The 19867-nt window shown below is 44.1% G+C and overlaps 1 protein-coding gene across 1 annotated transcript in view; it reads left to right on the plus strand.

Moving 5' to 3' along the window:
• The first annotated feature begins 4678 nt into the window (after positions 1-4678).
• LOC126356149 (uncharacterized) overlaps positions 4679-19867 on the plus strand; it is a 119515-nt gene continuing 104326 nt past the window's right edge. Inside the window, exon 1 of the mRNA XM_050006888.1 lies at positions 4679-4853. Coding sequence (XP_049862845.1) covers positions 4790-4853 — 64 coding nt within the window. The 5' untranslated portion in view covers positions 4679-4789. The remainder of the gene's footprint in view (positions 4854-19867) is intronic.

Raw genomic sequence — 19867 nt, forward strand, 5'->3', positions numbered from 1 at the left:
ACTGCAACTACGCTGGGTTCCATTTATTTCCTGATGTAAAGCTCTACACCCCTTTGTGCTATTCCTGCTTTGACTCCTGACAGGTAGACCTTGTATTCTCCCACTTCCTCTTCTTTCTCACCCCTTACCCGAATGTCACTAACAGCTAAAACGTCCAGCCCCATCTTACTTGCAGCCTCTGCCAGCTCTACCTTCTTCCCAGGGTAGCCCCCATTGATATTAATAGCTCCCCATCTCATTACCATTTGTTTGCCAAGTCGTATCTTAGGAGTCCCTGGTTTGTCAGTTAGAGGTGGGACTCCGTCACCTCCAAAGGTCCGAGGCATTTTGCTCTGATTGTTGCCAGCATCATATTTAAAGTATCGGGGAAGCATGTTGCTAGCCTTACTTGCCCCGAGCCCCATTGAATTTTACCCTTAACGGTTGAGCGACTAACCGGTGGATTTGGTAGTCTTTGCCGTATGTGCACAAAGGTGACCACGACTCAGAATATGTCGAGATGCCCAGCCTTGTTCCAAAGTTACTGGTATCCCGACTGTCGGGACCACTTACATGGCCACTCATACGTTGCTGTTTCCTAAAATTTGAATTTTTTGGCGGAAGGAGAATGAGAATGGCGCCACTACATTGATCATCATTTTCTCTCTGGAGCATGGTAAGCCCAGGTTTCATCTCCTGTCGCTAAAGAGTTGAGAAAAGCCTCGACTTCAGTCTCAAACGGTCAAGAAATTCAGGAGCGGCACTGACTCTGTTCATTCTGTGCGCTTGGGTAAGCATCTTGGGCACCCATCGCGCACGCAACTTGGGATAATTTAGTTGATCAGTTACGATTTCATGAACAACAGTTAGTGAAATGTTTGGAAAAATTGCATGCAAGTCATCCATTATCGAACGGCGATCAGAAAGAAGATGTTCTTCAATTTTTTGTACCATATCATCAGTCACAACAGACGGCGTTCCGCTTTTGTCTTCATCGTGAATTTCCGTCCTTCTAAAATTCAAATTCCGTATCCATTTCGTCACATCCTGCCTTGACATTACGTCATCTCCTTAGACTGAAACAATTTCACGAGTAATCTCAGCGCTGCTCATGCACTATCATTTAGGTAACGAATTACAGCGCGCACTTCGCACTTGGCGGAAACCGGAATGAGAACGGTTGTTTTTAACAGTCATCACAACACCAATCGACGAGCAACTGGAAGGGAATGCTCATTCCTTCCGCTGCCTTCCAGCTACACGGTAGTGAAACCAACTTCTCTCACGGACATTCCGTGCCACAGCTACTTGCCTGGTTACCTCAGCTTCCGTATAACCCTAGTAGTTTAACTCTGAAATGTGTTGGAGATGAGATAAACAATTACAGCTGAGGACATTCTACTACTGCAGACTACTCTGCTATAAGTATTCGTTAACTTTCGTACAAAGATTTTTAATAAATGTTAACATCTTTTCCGCAGATCAGTTTCACTTCTGTCTGTGATTTTTTGCATCATTAAGTATGTGTTAAATAACCTGTTCTTTTTGCCTAACTCTTTCTCTTTTCCTCTTTGAGGAGTATCTGATGACAAATAACCCTTGCAGGCTCTCTTTTATTATTATTCTAAATCTATTCCTTATCTCAATTCATTACCATATCATTGCGTAAGGTACGTAGCAGAAATTACACTGCAGAGCCAAAGAAACTGATACGCCTGCCTAATATACCGAGCGAGGTGGCGCAGTGGTTAGCAAACTGGACTCGCATTCGGGAGGACGACGGTTCAATCCCGTCTCCAGCCATCCTGATTTAGGTTTTCCGTGATTTCCCTAAATCGTTTCAGGCAAATGCCGGGATGGTTCCTTTGAAATGGCACGGCCGATTTCCTCCCCAATCCTTTCCTAACCAGAGCACCGTCTCTAATGACTTCGTTGTCGACGGGACGTTAAACACTAACCTAACCTAACCTGCCTAATATCGTGTAGGACCCTCGCGAGCACGCGGACTTGCCGCAGCACGACATGGCAAAGAGTCGACTGATGTCCGAAATAGTGCTGGAGGGAATTGACACCATGAATCCTGCAGGGCTGTCCATAAATCCGTAAGAGTACGAGGGATGGCGATCTCTTCTGAACAGAACGTTGCAAGGCATCCCAGATATGCTCAATAATGTTCATTTCTGGGGAGTCTGGTGGCCATCGTAAGTGTTTAAACTCAAAAGAGTGTTCCTGGAGCCACTCTGTAGCAATTCTGGACGTGTGGGGTGTCGCATTGTCCTGCTGGAATTGCCCAGGTCTGTCGGAATGCACAATGGACATGAATGGATGCAGGTGATGAGACAGGATGCTTACGTACGTGTCATCCGTCAGAATCGTATCTAGATGCACCAGGAGTCCCACATCACTCCAACTGCACACCCCCCACACCATTACAGAACATCCACCAGCTTGAACAGTCCCCTGCTGACATGCACCGTCCATGGATTCATGAGGTTGTCTCGATGCCCGTACACGCCCAGCCGCTCGATACAGTTGGAAACGAGACTCGTTCGATCAGGCAACATGTTTCCAGTCATCAAAAGACTAATGTCGGTGCTGAAAGGCCCAGGCGAGGCGTAAAGCCTTGTGTCGTGCAATCATCAAGGGTACACGAGTGTGACTTCGGTTCCAAACGCCGATATCAATGATGTTTCGTTAAATGGTTCGCACGCTGACACTTGTTAATTGAAATCTGCAGCAATTTTCGGAAATGTTGCACTTCTGTCACTTTAAACGATTTTCTTCAGTCTTCGGTGGTCCCATTCTTACAGTATCTTCTTCCTGCCGCAGCGATGTCCGAAGATGTTTTACGGGATTCCTGATATTCAAGGTACACTCGTGAAATCGTCGTACGGGAAAATCCCCACTTCATCGCTACCTGAGAGATCCTGTGACCCATCGCTCGTGCGCCGACTACGACACCACGTTCAAACTTACTTAAATCTTGATAAGCTGCCATTGTAGCTGTAGTAGTAGCCGACCGCAGCGCCGTATTCTGCCTGTTTACATATTTGAATAAATGGTTCAAATGACTCTAAGCGCTATGGAACTTAACATCTGAGATCGTCAGTCCACTAGACTTAGAACCACTTAAACCTAACTGACCTAAGCACATCACACACATCCATGCCCGAGGCAGGATTCGAACCTGTGACCGTAGCAGCAGCGCTGTTCCGGGCTGAAGCACCTAGAACCGTTCGGCCACAGCCATATTTGATTACGCATGCCTATACCAGTTTCTTTGGCGCTTTGGCGCTTCCTCCTTTGGGAAAAGCGATGTTTTGATGCGACCAAAATTCTGGAAAAATTACAAAGTAACAGTGCTGTTATAATGCAGGTAAACACGTACGTTCCTTGCTGAAAGTGATGCCGCAACAATTAACCGTTCTCCTTCCATTTGCAGACATTCCACTGTCAACAAAGAGAAGAAATTCGAAATAGTTCGTTTCTCTACAAACTATACACGTACGGAAACAGAATATAAGTCTTGATTTCCACGGCGCAGTACCGTTTTTGGCACACATACAGCAAGTAATAATTCACCGATAACACTAGCAAACTTTGAAATGTTTTAGCACAGTAACCATAAGACACATTGTCAATAAAAATAACGAAATATTTCCGTGGTAGCCTGAAGTTAATAATAGATTACTTGTTACTATCGGTCTGTTGATAACACACAATCACAGTGTTCTACAGGTTCAATCATGAATGAGAACCATCGCACACGTGATACTAATCACTTTGTTCGGCAATAGAAGCTAGCGGTTGTCAGGAAACAATTCTGTAATAATACTTAACTATCCGTAAATAGTCATGTACTGTTTTTGCTTATGCACGCTGAACTGAGCACGTTAAAATTAGATACAATTCTGTTCCTGTTATGCACTTATACTTCAATTTCATGTCAGTATTTGGTACTAGTATCGCTTGCGTTAATGCGGAATCGATTCACGTTGGAAAAAATTCGTTTCCATCTTAGCCACCAGGTGCACATCTGGCGCTGTGAATGCAAGGAAGACCTATGTGTAATGGATTACGAATGGGACTTGGGCAGAAAAGGTGAAACAAGGGAGAAGCGCATAGTGCTGATTTTATTATTAACTGCCACTTACACAGTTTGTTCTATATGAGCATAGAGATGTCAGAGACGTGCTGTACAGCGTCAGGTTTGCACCTGGTGGCCAAAATTGGAACTAATTTTTTTTCCAGTGTAAATCGGTTCTACATTAACACATTAGCATATCTTCGAAGTTTCGTTTTCATACGATAATTACAGCCCACATTGGACCTCTGTGAGTAGCTGCACTTTAATTATAATCACCTGTTACTACTAACGTATCGTAGTTCCTGACGTCTTGTATCCAAACTTGCTTCATATCTAGGGGAATCTTTTCCAAGTAACTAGTCTCCTTCAAACTACTCCTCACTCCCTTCATCACAGCATTTCGCGCGGTATTGATAAGGGAACAAGTCGATCGGAATTGGACTTCCCGCTGTTCGTGATGCGAGGAGTGTTCATTTTGCCAGCCAGCTACACGTCTGTTCAGCGCAGCGAGGCAGGCTCTCGCCAAAGAGACGACAGACCAGCTCTCGCGAGAGGACGAGTCACGAGTCTGTGCAGGGAGGGGCGGGGAGGGGGAAAGGAGAGGTTCCCGCTGAAGTGACGCGGCACGTGCGGGCATTAGCGGTGGTAGCTCCGTCGCGGTCGCACAGCCTCGTAGGAGCATAGCTTTGTTTCGCTCTACTGATTACCTTGCGAACTACCGAGATGCGCGCTGTCGCCTGTCTGCTGACTCTGTGCTTGACGTACAACACGCACGCCCAGCGCAATGGTAAGCTGCGTTATAATTCACTATCATCAAACACACTTAAAGCAATGTTCACCAAACACCAAACGTGTTTCGAGAGTCAATGCCGCTCGAGTGTCAATCTTCGATAAATCTCACGAACGCTACTAAAACACACGTATTGGCAGTAATGACATAAAATGCGTTGGACAAAGAGTTTACTGTATAATAGTGTACTTCCGTAACAATTGCCAGTCTCATCACAACTGGCGCTTGCGTGCCAGTTTACACAACCTCATTACCTATTGCTCCCGAGGCCAAGCCAAAACGTGTAGCAGTAGCAATTGCGCCCCTCTGCTCGCTGAAACACTCTGTATGCGGCAGAATGTTGCTAATGTGTTTATTTGCTTTTTGTACCGTTTCAGGAGTACTCTCACAGATCTGGGAGTTCTCTGATTACTCTTGTCATCTGTTACATCTGTGAACTCCGAAAATACCATTGTCTTGTTTTCGCGTTTACGAAGAGGTCTGTAAAATCTTTAAAAAATCTTGTAGTTCTATACTCCGTTGATACATTCAGAACTTTTAGCAGTTACCAGTTGTGTAAACGTGATTTGCTGTAATTACATAGCCTGGAGGTGTATCTGGCTGAGGACGTCCTCACTCTTTGTCCAATATATCTTCCGCCACACAACATACATTGAATACACAAGAGTTTTCGTATTTAATCCTCACTTATCACTTCTTGTTCTGTTTCACTAAAATGTTCGCCTGTAAAAATATTTCAGCACTGTACGGCTTCAAGGTGTTTGATCTCCTTGTCTTCTTAATTTTGTCGTAGCACAGTATGATGACCACTTTCATTTTTTCCTGTGCTAGTTCCTTCGTATCCTTTCTGTTTTTGTGCATTGCTTGATTTACAGTATTTACGTTATTACCGTTAACAATGTTTAATTCGGTTTGTTCACATTCATCGATGTCCGCTCCGATAGCTGAGTGGTCAGCGTGATGGATTGCGGTCCTACGGGCCCGGGTTCGATTCCCGGCTGGGTCGGAGCTTTTCTCCGCTCAGGGACTGGATGTTGTATTCATCATCATTTCATCTCCATCCAGTGCGCAGGTCGCCCAGTGTGGCGTCGAATGTAGTAAGACCTGCACCAAGGCGGCCGGATCTGACCCGCAAGGGGCCTCCCGGCCAATGACGCCAAACGCTCATTTCCATTTTCCATATTCATCGATCGATGACACCATCCACTGATCTGCCGAATGTCATTAGGTGGCAGTGTGTGTGATGCCCACCGTCGACTAGTGCTCTCTATGTGCTGCATTTATCTCCGTACAATTCTGGTTGCCGCACAGTCAAATCGTCCGTGATCTCACTCGTTGAACGCCTGTCGCCGGTATGCCTCAGCAGATACGACATGACGTCAACATTTGCAGTCGTCATGTGCTGTGGTTTACACAAGCAGGAAACATTATCTCTATGATATTGAACATTCTACGAGGCCCAGATAGCCGAGCGCGTTAACACTCCGCCCCCGAGATACGGATCGTTTTAGCGATGAGTCGGCTAGCTTGGATGTGGCTCTAAGGTGGTTTCCCACACACAACTAGGTAAATACGAGGCTGATACGCACGTCCCACATCAAACACATGCTACAAAATTATTCAGAAAATGTTCTCACACTGAAGCTTGAGATTTGCTGAAGACGCATACAAACAGGGTACTCGAATACCGTCCCGGGAGAGGGAGAGAGGAGAGTGGTGGCATCGCAAAGGACATCCAGCCACCAACCGCCACCACTGCAGAAAATAACTTACCATTGGTGCTTCCGCTGGCAAAGCATTAGTTTTAAATGGGCGCTTTCAGACGGCTAGCGGAACATTGCTTCAGATCAGCGGCCTTTACACAACGCAATTCGGTGGTGCTGTTGACCGGCCAAGCACCTTAACGCCGTTTGTTAACAGGGCGTGAAGTACTGGGCTTGCTGCTCACTGTTAGTTGGTAGTACGGTCGTGTAAGTCAGAAATGGGAGTCAGTGCAGAAGATTTAAATTAAAGTTTTCACAGGATGATGGACGCAAACGTCCTTCAGAGAAGACGTCGATTCGTGAGCGTCACTCACATTTCTTTCCACTTGTTTTGGGTCTGTTGACATGTCATGTAACACGCAAGTACGCAAAGTACCCTCAAATCTGTACCTGCCGGCCGGAGTGGCCAAGCGGTTCTAGGCGCTACAGTCTGGAACCGCACGACCGCTACGGTCGCAGGTTCGAATCCTGTCTCGGGCGTGGATGTGTGTGATGTCCTTAGTTTAGTTAGGTTTAAGTAGTTATATGTTATAGGGGACTGATGACCACAGTAGTTAAGTCCCATAGTGCTCAGAATCTGTGCGTCTCGATTACGGACAAAAATGGTTCAATGGCTCTGAGCACATGGGACTTAACATCTGAGGTCATCAGTCCCCTAGAACTTAAAACTACTTAAACCGAACTAACCTATGGACATCACAGACATCCATGCCCGAGCTAGGATTTGAACCTGCGATCGTAGCGGTCGCGCTGTTCCAGACTGTAGCGCCTAGGACCGCTCGGCCACACGGGCCGGCGTTTACGGACAAAACTGTGCAATACGCAACAAGTTTTTGTAATATTTTCCGCAAATTCTGGAGATACATTCGACGGGCGATCAAAAATTCTGCGCTCTTGCAAGAATGCGAAAAATACATTCGACGTGTCTTCTTTGAAAAGAAATTGTCACCGTATTAGCGTAGTAAGAAAGATGGCATCCCGGAAGACTTAATCACCAACGATTGCAAGAGGAAAGTAATGACAGCCGTCACACAACTGCCTGCTTTGAGAAAATTTAGTTTCTTTGTCAATGAAATTCTTCAGAAGCTATCAGCTCTTGAACACAGATCAATCAGGCGATCTTCTATTTACTCCAAAGCCAACGAACATGAGTCTGTGCTGGGAGTCCCATAAGGCCAGCAACATTATCGAGAAAATGTTTTTGTTGTAATAAAGGGACCCACAGTTGCCTTGATAACGCGTATACGTTTACCATTTGTAGCCGCAACACAGTTGGGTAAATTGGCTGCCGTTCTAGTAAACCTTTAACAGCTCTTCGTTATAGAAATGCTGGCACCCAGGATTCGCATTTAAATTTTTTTACTTTTCTTGTCTAGTAAGGGAAGTGAAAGACAGGCATCATGTTGACCAGGCTCCTTGACAGAACCGAAACAAGGCGGCGCGGCAGATCAAAGCGGCGTAGCGCGACGACAAAGTAGCCGCTTGTGTTTCCAATAGCGCGGCGCCGTGTGAATACACAGAGCAGAGTAGCGCTTCCCGGTAGCCCTGTGTGAATGAGCGCAGTGCTGTGTCAACCACATAACAGCGCCGGCCAGTAGAGAAACAGGAAAAGGCAAAGAAGAAGTGGAAGAAGAATCAAAGATTCACACTAGATACTGCTGTCTTCAGGAACCATATTTCTTGAGTAATCTCGGAAATACTATGACCCGTACGTCTTGTACCTTTTACCACACCACATTCAAAGGCTGTTAACTCGACACATCCTGCCATGTCCAGTACACGCCTGACTTATACAAACTGCTCATATATCGTGCAATAGTCCCCAGTAGCTTAGTTTTTTATGTTTAATGTATAGGTCTTCTACATTTCTTTCTCTGACAGGTAAATAATTCATTTTTTGTGTGTTAATTGACTTTCTCATTCTTCGTAACCTGCATCAACTTTCGCAGTTATGTTAGGTTTAAATGAATCAACGGACTCATGGAGACACACCGGAACATAATTAAAGTGTCTGGCCTTTCTTTTGGTCTTTCAACTGTAATAGCCGGGATTATGTGTGACATTAACACTCGCAATACCATTGGAGTGGGGAAGGGAGCACTTTGTGCTCACCTTTTGAAAATACCGTAATATAACCTGCTACTTTATATTTTAAAATATTGAAAAAATATTGTTATTAATGATGAGTGTGTTAAATTTTTCAGTAAAACTTTGTAATCCAAAAATATAAAACTAATACTGACTGTGACTTTCCACAATAAGTGTCATGCATATTTTCAGGTTTAGTTCCGTTCATAACACATCTACATAATTTTAAAATGTATGTTGAGAATGAATGTCAAAGAAATTTATGTTTTTAAAAGTTGTTGTGGTGGTCATAACATAAAGAAGTACCCATGCACTCAGTTTAAACATTACGTAAAATACGTTGGTGGTGCTCAGGTTGTGTCCAAGATATTTTCAGGTACTGTTCCCTAGTTATACTCGTACGTCAGTACTTATTTGAAAAGTATGTCATTAATAAAAGTTAAACTCATTTAACGAAATTTGTCTTTTTTTTTGGGCACAAAGTACCGCCATGACCCCCCCCCCACCCCCTCTCCCCCTTGGTATTAGGCATTGTGGAAAATGCGTTGGTATTGATAGGGATAACTCTGAGCATACATTTGTGACAAAATAGTGGCGAATTTGAATTCAAACGCAAATTCCTCCATTCGGCAACCAGTGAACCACTAATTGCACTGCCTAGAATAGTCCTCACGGATCGGCTACAAACCTCAACTTGTCACGACTTCATCTTCTTCCCTTCCTGACTCCATATCCTATCCAACAATTGATAGGAAAAATACAGCAACGAGTAATAATTAACCAAAGCCTCAGGGATGTCAACTAAGACGTCTCAAAAACGTGTGAGCTCCAGACACCCGAGAAATCGATACAGATTAATAAGACATCAGACTCACGCTGTGCAACTTTCACCCCGTAACACAATGGTAACGTGTACCATATATTATTTTATCCATAATGTGAAGTAGAGGACGTTTCGCCTTCAGACACAGATAACTTACATTGTCTGATCAAAAGTATCCGGACACCTTCAATGAACAGTGGTATGGGGTGTCTCCATCTTTCGCCTTTATAGCGGCTTCAACTTCTGGAGACACTCTGAGTGAAGTGTCTGAATGTCTATGGAGGAATGGCTGCCCATTCTTTCTCAGAAGCCGAAACCAGAGAAGTTAGCGATGTTGTACGCTGGGGTCTGGAGCGAAATCGACGTTTGAACCGATCGCAAAAGTGTTGCACACGTTTCAAGTCGGGACTGAGGGCACGCAAGTGCATTTCAGGAAAGTTATTGTCCAGAAACAATTGCTTCAGAGATGCTGTTTTACGACAGGATGCACCGTCACGCTGATACCAGCAACCATAGTGTCAGTGCTTTTCCTCTAGTGTACGCAGTAGACAGTTCTATAAAATGTGTTCAAATACTTCCGCATGTAGCGTTTTCTTAAGAGCTTCCAGCCACGAAATATTCTCCTATACAGTAACACAAACTCCCCAGTACTTCAATGATGTCACTACAGATTATGGCAGAAAGCGATCTCCAGGTATTCCCCAAATTCAAACCCTTCCATCGGATTGCCACAGGCTACTGCGTGGTTCATCACTTCAGACCATCCACAGTCCAGCGGTGTTGCTCTAACACCACCTCAAGTGTCACTTGGGGAAGTGGCTGTACGAGCTACTCGACCGTTATACCCCTTCCTATTTAACTTTCTACGCACAGTCATTGTGCTGTATGTACTACTGGTAGCACTTTGGAACTTAAAAGAGTCATTCTTTTCGCTGATTTCATCTTACTATTTACAATCACTGTCCGCAGCGGTCCGTGTTCGCAGTGCGTTAGGTCTGCCTGGTCTTGGTTTAGCTGTGGTTGTTCTTTCGTTCCTTCCCGTTTCTAATATAAAATCAGATTTCAGAACGAAACTGTTTTGTTATAGACTCAGATGTTCAAAACTGGATAGAATCACTTTCATCTCAACAAAACTTTACCGCAGACAATAAGTTCGCTGGTTTTGAATATTGTTGTTTGTACCGTACGTTTCTTTCTGTACATTGTTTTTGGAACTGTCCAGTATAACTTGAGAGCTTGTGATTGTAAGTTCAGTTACGTGTCTAGTACGGGATCGATTATTTTTAATAAAGTATGGCTAAAAGACAAAGTACTTGCAGTTTTACAGGAGCAGTATTATTTCGTCGAATTTAGAGGAAACCTGTGTGTTTATTGTGTAACAGTAGTGTCTCTGTTCCCAAGGAAAGTTATGTAGAACGTTATTTTTCGACAAAACACACAAACTTTAATCCGAGATTCTAAATTAGGAAAACATAATGTTAAAATCTGAACACCAAAGTGTGTTTACAAAGCCAGTCCAGCATAATAGTGATGTGACAGTTGCTTCTTATGTTATAATGAAAAGGAGAAAAAATGAAGTAGCTACAGAAGCAACTACCAGTGTCGTGGAATCTGTTCGATGGCCCCAAAGATAAATATGCACTTTATCTTCTACAAAAGAACTACAGCTGTTTCACCAAATTTTTGCTGGACATGTTGAAAAGATTTCTAAAAACTTAGAACCTCAGTTATATCACGACCTGTAATCATGTGAATATTTTTCGCTTCAGTTTGATGAATGCACTGATATTTCATATTCTAGAATTCTGGTTATTTATTAGAACGATCTTTCATGTTTTTATGGTTAAGGGAGAGTTTGTAAAAGTTGTAGTAGAGGAGAAGACATATTTATTGCTTTCCTGAAAGTTGGGAAACGTAGCACCTTCAATGACTGGAAAGAATAATGGGTTCTTGCTCTTTGTGATAAACATGATTCATTTAAAAATTTTGTTTCCACCAGAAAGTTTTATGTGCAAAGGTTTTGAGGTCTGACCATCTCATAAAAGTTGTAACATGTGTAGTAATTACATCCGACCTTCTGCACGTCACCGATTGTTCAGGAATATTTGAATATATCAGATTCTGAGTATCGTGACATAATTCTTAACGCACGCGTAAGGTAGCTTTAAGTGGAAACTCCAGAAGAATTCTGGGGTCGTCTGGATAAGAGATTCTTTACGACAGTATTGTCAAGAACCAGACGAGATCTGTGGCACCGAGATTCAGGTTTCATGGGACATATCACCTCAAAATTAAATGAGCTAAACCTCGAATTGCAAGGGAAAATTGACAACACTACAGCCATGATAAGTACAGTAAATGATTTTCAGAGGAAACTAAAATTATAAATTGTACATTTAAAAAGAAATTCCGTATCACGTTTTCCAGGTTTGATTTCAGTTACGGAAATCGTAAATGTCGGCCAATACGATTACCTGTCTTTTGCCAAGCATCTTTGAAATCCAACTCACTGAATTTTGTTACAGCTTTAGCTGGTTTCAGCACTTGAACCAGTAATTGTGTTCAACAATGATCTATTCGTTTTAGTTGGCATTACTGAACTTGGAGGTAGCATATATCAGATCTTCGGAAATAGTAATTCTGAAGAACTGGAAATGGACATTTTTCTGAACTCTGGTGGACAGGAATAAACATCCCATGGTTGTTATGGTTACTTTGAAAAACTATTCTTGTTTTAGCTCGACGTATCTTTGCTAGGCCACATTTTCATATATGAGGATCATCAAGAATAAAAGTACCCATTCAGCCACACATCTGAAAGACGTATTTAAGAAAAAATGTTCAAATGTGTGTGAAATCTCATGCGACTTAACTGCTAAGCTCATCAGTCCCTAAGCTTACACACTACTTAGCCTAAATTATCCTAAGGACAAACACACACACACCCATGCCCGAGGGAGGACTCGAACCTCCGCCGGGACCATCCGCACAGTCCATGACTGCAGTGCCCTAGACCGATTTAAGAAAAGCTTGTTCCAACTACACACCAGATTTTTCTGAAATTGCAGAGCATAAGCAGTGCCAGGCTCCACATTAATTATTTAAGTTGTAAGTGAAGAGTATTAATTAAAATTATTTGAAATACTTTCACAGCATTACACGTTTGCAGTAGTAGTAGTAGTAGTAGTAGTAGTAGTAAAGTAGTGATTGCGCTGGGATGGCGGCAGCGCCCGCATCACCTTAGGCTTGAGTTAGATATACCTGACCGCATAAAAAGTAGAAAAGCACAGCTTTACAACAATCATGTCTGATGGTTACTTACAGTAAAGTCAATTACTGCTACCGCCAAGACATATACCTCGGTTAAAGATATGGCCATTAAAATTGCGACACCACGAAGATGATGTGCTACAGACGCGAAATTTAACCGACTGGAAGAAGATGCCGTGATATGCAAACGATTAGCTTTTCTGAGCATTCACACTAGGTTGGCGCCGGTGGAGACACCTACAACGTGCTGACATGAGGAAAGTTTCCAACCGATTTGTCATACACAAACAGCAGTTGACCGGTGTTGCCTGGTGAAACGTTGTTGTGATGCCTCGTGTAAGGAGGAGAAATGCGTACCATCACGTTTCCGACTTTGATAAAGGTCGGATTGTAGCCTATCGAGATTGCAGTTTATCATATCTCGACATTGCTGCTCGTGTTAGTCGACATCCAATGACTGTTAGCAGAATATGGAATCAGTGGGTTCAGGAGGGTAATACGGAATGCCGTTCTGGGTCCCAACGGCCTCGTATCACTAACAGTCGAGATGTCAGGCATCTTACCCGCATGGCTGTAACGGATCGTGCAGCCACGTCTCGATCCCTGAGTCAACAGATGGGAACGTTTGCAAGACAACAACCATCTGCACGAACAGTTCGACGACTTTTACAGCAGCTCGGAGACCATGGCTGCGGTTACCCTTGACGCTGCATCATAGACAGGAGCGCCTGCGATGGTGTACTCAACGAAGAACTTGGCTGAACGAATGGCAAAACGTTATTTTTTCGGATGAATCCAGGTTCTGTTTACAGCATCGTGATGGTCGCACCCTTGTTTGGCGACATCGCGGTGAACGCACATTGGAAGCGTGTATTCGTCATCGCCATACTGGCGTGTCACCCGTCGTGATGGTATGGGGTGCCATTGGTTACACGTCTCGGTCATCTTTTGTTCGCATTGGCGGCTCTTTGAACAGTGGACGTTACATTTCAGATGTGTTACGACCCGTGGCTATACCCTTCATTCGATCCCTGCAAAACTCTACATTTCAGCAGGATAATGCACGACCACATGTTGCAGGTCCTGTACGGGCCTTTCTGGATAGAGGAAATGTTCGATTGCTGCTCTGGCCAGCACGTTCTCCAGATCTCTCACCAACTGTTGCCGCTGCCAGATCTTGTACAGGAACTGACCTCTTGATTACGTCCCACAAATGTTCGATACTACCAGCTGAAATAGAGACTCATATTACCATGCTACGGTTTTCCAATAGTCTAGGGTCCAATCAATATGGTCACCAGCCTAAAAGAGGCGCTGCAGGCCATGTCGTGATGTTAATAAAGGCACTCGCGTTGATCGTCTGCTTCCATAGGACATTAACGCCGAATTTCGCCATACTGTCCTAATGGATATGTCCGTCGTACGTCTACATTGATTTCTAAGGTTACTTAACGCAATGTAGCCTGTCTGTTTGCACTGACAACTGTGCACAAACATCGCTGCTCTCGGTCAGTGAAGTCCCGTGGCCACCGTGTTGTATGTAGTGAGAGTTAATGACTGAAATTTAGTTTTCTCGGCACGCTCTTGACACTGTGGATCTGTGAATACTGAATTCCCTTACGATTTCCGAAATAGAATGTCCTAAGCGTCTAGCTCCAACTACCAATCCGCGTGAAAAATCTGTTAATTCCCGTCGTGCGGCCATAATCATATCGGAAACCGTTTCAAATGAATCACATGAGTACGTATGACTGCTCCGTCAATACACTGCCCTTTTGTACCTTGTGTGCGCGATACTAGTGCCACATGTATATTTGCGTATCGCTATCCCATTGCTTTTATCACTTCAGTATAAGTTATTCGATCAGCGTCTGCGTCGTCATCCAAATATTTGAACTTCCGACTCGATGAGCTTGCCGAGTCGGCTTCACGACACTTTGGCGGCGAAATGTGTCAACATCGCTGCTTATTTATTCAAGCAGCTCCTCATTTGGCCTCGCGAAGGCTAAAGCACTCAACTACAGACCTCCTCGTTACAGATACATCAGAAGTAGTCGGCAGGGACAGAACACTCAAACTCCGCGTCTGCAGCGAGTACAGCTGACTACTGATTCCGTCTGGCATTGGTGATGCGATATTGTGATTTGTGAAACGCCCATGCTCTGCGGAAGGTGTTACAGTCCGATCCACGAACGACGGCGCTTCGCGCATATCGAGGCACGGACGGGGATGACGTTGTTCACGATTCCAAGCGACGGTTGCGGTACAGGCATGGGCATGGTTCAAATGGCTCTGAGCACTATGGGACTTAACATCTGAGGTCACCAGTCCCCTAGACTTAGAACTAGTTAAACCTAACTAACCTAAGGACGTCACACACATCCATGCCCGAGGCAGGATTCGAACCTGCGAAAGTAACAGCGATCACGTTTAATGCTCGTATTAGCTACGAATTTCAGAACAGAGCGCTCAAAACACTACTGAACGCTCATGGGATGTCGGAGTATGCGTGACGTAGGAGCGCGGAACAAGCATAAACTCGACCGTCATTGTTCGTGTAAGAAAGTGGTTGTTGAATTCTCTTATTACAGTTATAGCCTCAAAACCGGGAGAAAACTGAACTACATAGAAAGCTATTGCAGTATTCAGCTGCTTGCTTTATTAAGACATATACAGAGTGTTACAAAAAGGTACGGCCAAACTTTCAGGAAACATTCCTCACGCACTAAGAAAGAAAATATGTTATTTGGACATGTGTCCGGAAACGCTTACTTTCCAAGTTAGAGCTCATTTTATTACTTCTCTTCAAATCACATTAATCATGGAATGGAAACACACAGCAACAGAACGTACCAGCGTGACTTCAAACACTTTGTTACAGGAAATGTTCAAAATGTCCTCCGTTAGCGAGGATACATGCATCCACCCTCCGTCGCATGGAATCCCTGATGCGCTGATGCAGCCCTGGAGAATGGCGTATTGTATCACAGCCGTCCACAATACGAGCACGAAGAGTCTCTACATTTGGTACCAGGGTTGCGTAGACAAGAGCTTTCAAATGCCCCCATAAATGAAAGTCAAGAGGGTTGAGGTCAGGAGAGCGTGGAGGCCATGGAATTGGCCCGCCTCTACCAATCCATCGGTCACCGAATCTGTTGTTGAGAAGCGTACGAACAGTTCGACTGAAATGTGCAGGAGCTCCATCGTGCATGAACCCCCAGGTAGAGTATCCCGTATGAAATCATGATAACGTGCTCCATTGAGCGTAGGTTACTGACGAAACTAAAATTAGCTCTAACATGGAAATTAAGCGTTTCTGGACACATGTCCACATAACATCTTTTCTTTATTTGTGCCTGAGGAATGTTTCCTGAACGTTTGGCCGTACCTTTTTGTAACAGCCTGTATAGAGCAGTGAAGAATGTTAGCGTCTCGAATAACAAATGGAGTAGCTATTACAAAAGTGATAGTTGGAAATATTTCTTTAAAATAGTTGTCAATCGAAGTGGTGTACATATAGCCAAAAAATTAAAAAAGTCACTTTTATTTCCGTAGCACCTGGATGCATAAATCTGAACAGTTTTCTCTCTCATTTGATGCTGGCCAGGGCATTAGCGCTATTTCTAAGCGGATGCTTGCATAAAATGAAAAGTCCGGTACGATGTCGCCCATCAGATGTTCTGGTAGTAACGAGACTTGAATTTTAACACATCATTATGCTACTGCTGCGATAGCATCATCGAAAGATAAGACGCCCTGTAATTCCCCTAATTCTGAAGTTAGTTTGTAATCTGAACCGATGAGTCATGTGACTTTCTACGTCTTTCCAATCGCGTGATTCAGATACTCCAAAGCATTGCAATCGGGACTTCACGTCATTCTATCTCAGTGTACCAAGAAATTCCGCGTGAAATAATGAGTGGGCACGAGATTTCAACACTAACTGTAAGTAAAGTCCGTTTGTGACACTCAGGATGCCAATTCTTATCTGACAGGTAACTGACTTACCTGTTATGGTTTAATGATAACTTCTCTCAGAATAAGACGGTATTTAATTTCTAGATTATACGAAAGTTATTATAAACTGGTCCAAGCTGTGGGCTATCCTTATCGACGTGAGTACGCCGAAATGCCAGGTGCAGACGATCCGGCAACTGTTCTTTTCGAACACAGCGACATTCATCTCATTTTAATAACGTTGGCGAAAGACAAGGTTGCCTCTCTCTCCATCATTGTATATAGTGAGAACGTTAAGGACGTGCGCCTTCATAGCTGAGGGGTTAACGCAGCATAATGCCCTCCGCGAAACTCGTGTTCTAGTCCCGGCTAGATAGAAGATTTTCTCCGCTCCGGAACCGAGTGTTGTGTTGTCTCCATCATCATCTCATCCTCATAGCCACAGTCGAAGAGGCGTCAACTAGGAAAGACTTGCACGAGGCAATCGTTCTACCCGGCGGGAGGCCCTAACCACACATTTCATTTCATTAATTTATATGAGGGAACTTCTTGAGGACAAGAATGACGGCATCGTTGTAGGTGGCAGAAAAATTATCAATCCCAGGTACGCAGATGACATTTTGATAACTGCAAGAGAAGTACATCATCTGGAAACCATCATGCGTGGGTTAGCTGAACGAAGCAGAGAGTATGGTCTTGAAATCAACAACACAAAGACTAAAGTGGTTATTGTATTTCTCCCTAATGACAACAAACCTGACATCACAAAAATTGCTGAGGTCGACAGTCGCTTCGGGTTTTTAGGGTCTGTTGACACTGATACTGCAGTAAGATCCGTAGGGCGCTTTTCGATTGCGAGAAATTCCACAAGAAAACTTGCCCGCATATAAAAGGACACCTCCACGACAAAGCTCACCTTCGTCCGAATTCTATGCAGCAGAAGCTTAGACAATGAAGACGAAGGATCGTCGTGGGATTGCTGGTCTGGAAATGTGATGCTATATAAGAGCGTTTTCAGGCTTCCAGTATTCGCGACCCAATTTTCAGTGATAATTACATACCGCATTGCTCTCGCCCCCACTTTTCCTCATATAATAATAAAATATGTACCGGTATATGGAGTATTTTGAAGCTAAGGATACAGGGTGACAATTATTGAACTATATGAAAAAATACAAAATTATAAGGGTTTCGTGGCCACTTGTTGACAAACTGCCTATTGGCTTCTGTCTCGGGTTCTTCGGCCGACGTTCATCTAATGATTTTTCCTACGTTTCGCCAGCACGAGTGGCTGGCATTGTCAAAGCCGGTGGTGAACTGGAGCCGAGGTCGCGGCCGCAGACTATGTGTACCTGGCGCGCCAACGTCCGAGGGCGTCTCCGCTGTCATTTCCGGTGCGGTTCTCCTCTTGCTACCTGCGACGGTCGTTCGCTGCAGTACGGGAAGCCAGGATCCGTTTACCTTAAGGCTTTCCTCTTTCTTGTTCAAACTGTTCGCGTGTTTTTGTATTCTACAGCTTCTCTGAACAAGCGCGTGTGATAGTGCTTCTCTACAGCCAGAACTTCCGTGTCGGAGAATTTTATTACGTGGTCGGTCTCATTCAGTACGTGCTCTGCCACGGCCGATTTCTCCACATGCCCCAACCTGCAATGTCGCTTATGCTCTTTGATCCTGGTGTTAATGGATCGTCCAGTCATTCCGACATAAACTTTTCCGCATGTGCATGGTATACGGTATATTCCCGACATTGCAAGCGGGTCTCTTTTCTCCTTCGCCGATCTAAGACACTCTTTGATCTTCTTTGTCGGTTTGAAAATCGTCTTTACGCCATGTTTGCATATACGGCCGATTCTGTCTGTCACTCTGGGAATGTATGGCAGAAAGGCCGTACCCGACATTTCTTTTTCTGGTTCCTTACTATGAAAAAAGCACAAATTAATTACAAACTACGGGGTGGACAGACTTTATTCAACATGTAAACCTCACAACAGATATTCCAATTTAGGTCCTGACATGTTCAATATGCCTGCCATTATTGGCGATGATGTGGTGCAGACGAATAGCGAAATTCTACATGACCAGCTGAAGTGTCGGAACACCGATGCTTTCGATGACCTCCTCAGTGGCTGTTTTCAGCTCAGCAATGGTTTTGGGGTTATTGCTGTACACTTTGTCTTTAATATAGCCCCACAAAAAGGAGTCGCATGTGTTCAGATTCGAAGTATATGGCAGTCTGCCGAGGCCCATCCCAGAGCAAGAATACGGTCCCCATACCGCTCCTCAAGGACGTGAAAAACTCTTCTGCTTTGATGGAGTCGAGCTCCATCTTGTATGAACCACATCTTGTAATCAGGGTCGCTTTGGATAGTGGGGATGAAATCATCTTCCAAAACCACGTACCGTTCGGTCATCCTGGTGCCATTAAGGAATATCGCACCTATTATTCCCTGACTGAACATTGCACACCACACAGTCACACGTCGGATATGAACAGAATTCGCGATCGCGAATTGCGGATTCTCAGCCCCCCAAATGCGCCAATTTTGCTTATTGACGAACTCATTCAAACGAAAGTGGACTTCGTCGCTAAACCAACTGCGTACGCGCATACTAATTCCCATCACGTCTTGCGGCCTACTGTGCAGTTTGAACGTCCTAACTCAAACCGTTCAAGAGATACGACGATTTAGTTTCATATAGTTCAGTAATTGTCACAAGGTACAAAGCTTACAAACTACCATGAATATGCAAGTTTGTTGCCATTTCGCAATACCGATCCGGTACATTAACAACAGGATCAATGTACCTCTGTTTCTCTGCCAGCAAAAATACTCTCGAAGGTCTTTCAATAGCCGAAGAAGTAGTCTTCATAGACTTCATACCAATTAGGGAAATCAAAAGACTATTTAGCAATTGAAATCACTGGATTTTGGGCAGGGATGAATTTATGATTTTCTGCACTGAAAACAAGAGCATTTCGTGTACTATTACCATTTTCGAAATCACACCTTTGCCAATTTTCTGCGTTGTCTGCTTTACAGACAAAGTATAGCTCTCAGCTAAACATGGAAAAAGAACTCAAGAGTATCTATTTCTAACATTAACTCCTC

The sequence above is a fragment of the Schistocerca gregaria genome, chromosome 3 (assembly GCF_023897955.1).
Source record: "Schistocerca gregaria isolate iqSchGreg1 chromosome 3, iqSchGreg1.2, whole genome shotgun sequence".
Classification (NCBI taxonomy): domain Eukaryota; kingdom Metazoa; phylum Arthropoda; class Insecta; order Orthoptera; family Acrididae; genus Schistocerca; species Schistocerca gregaria.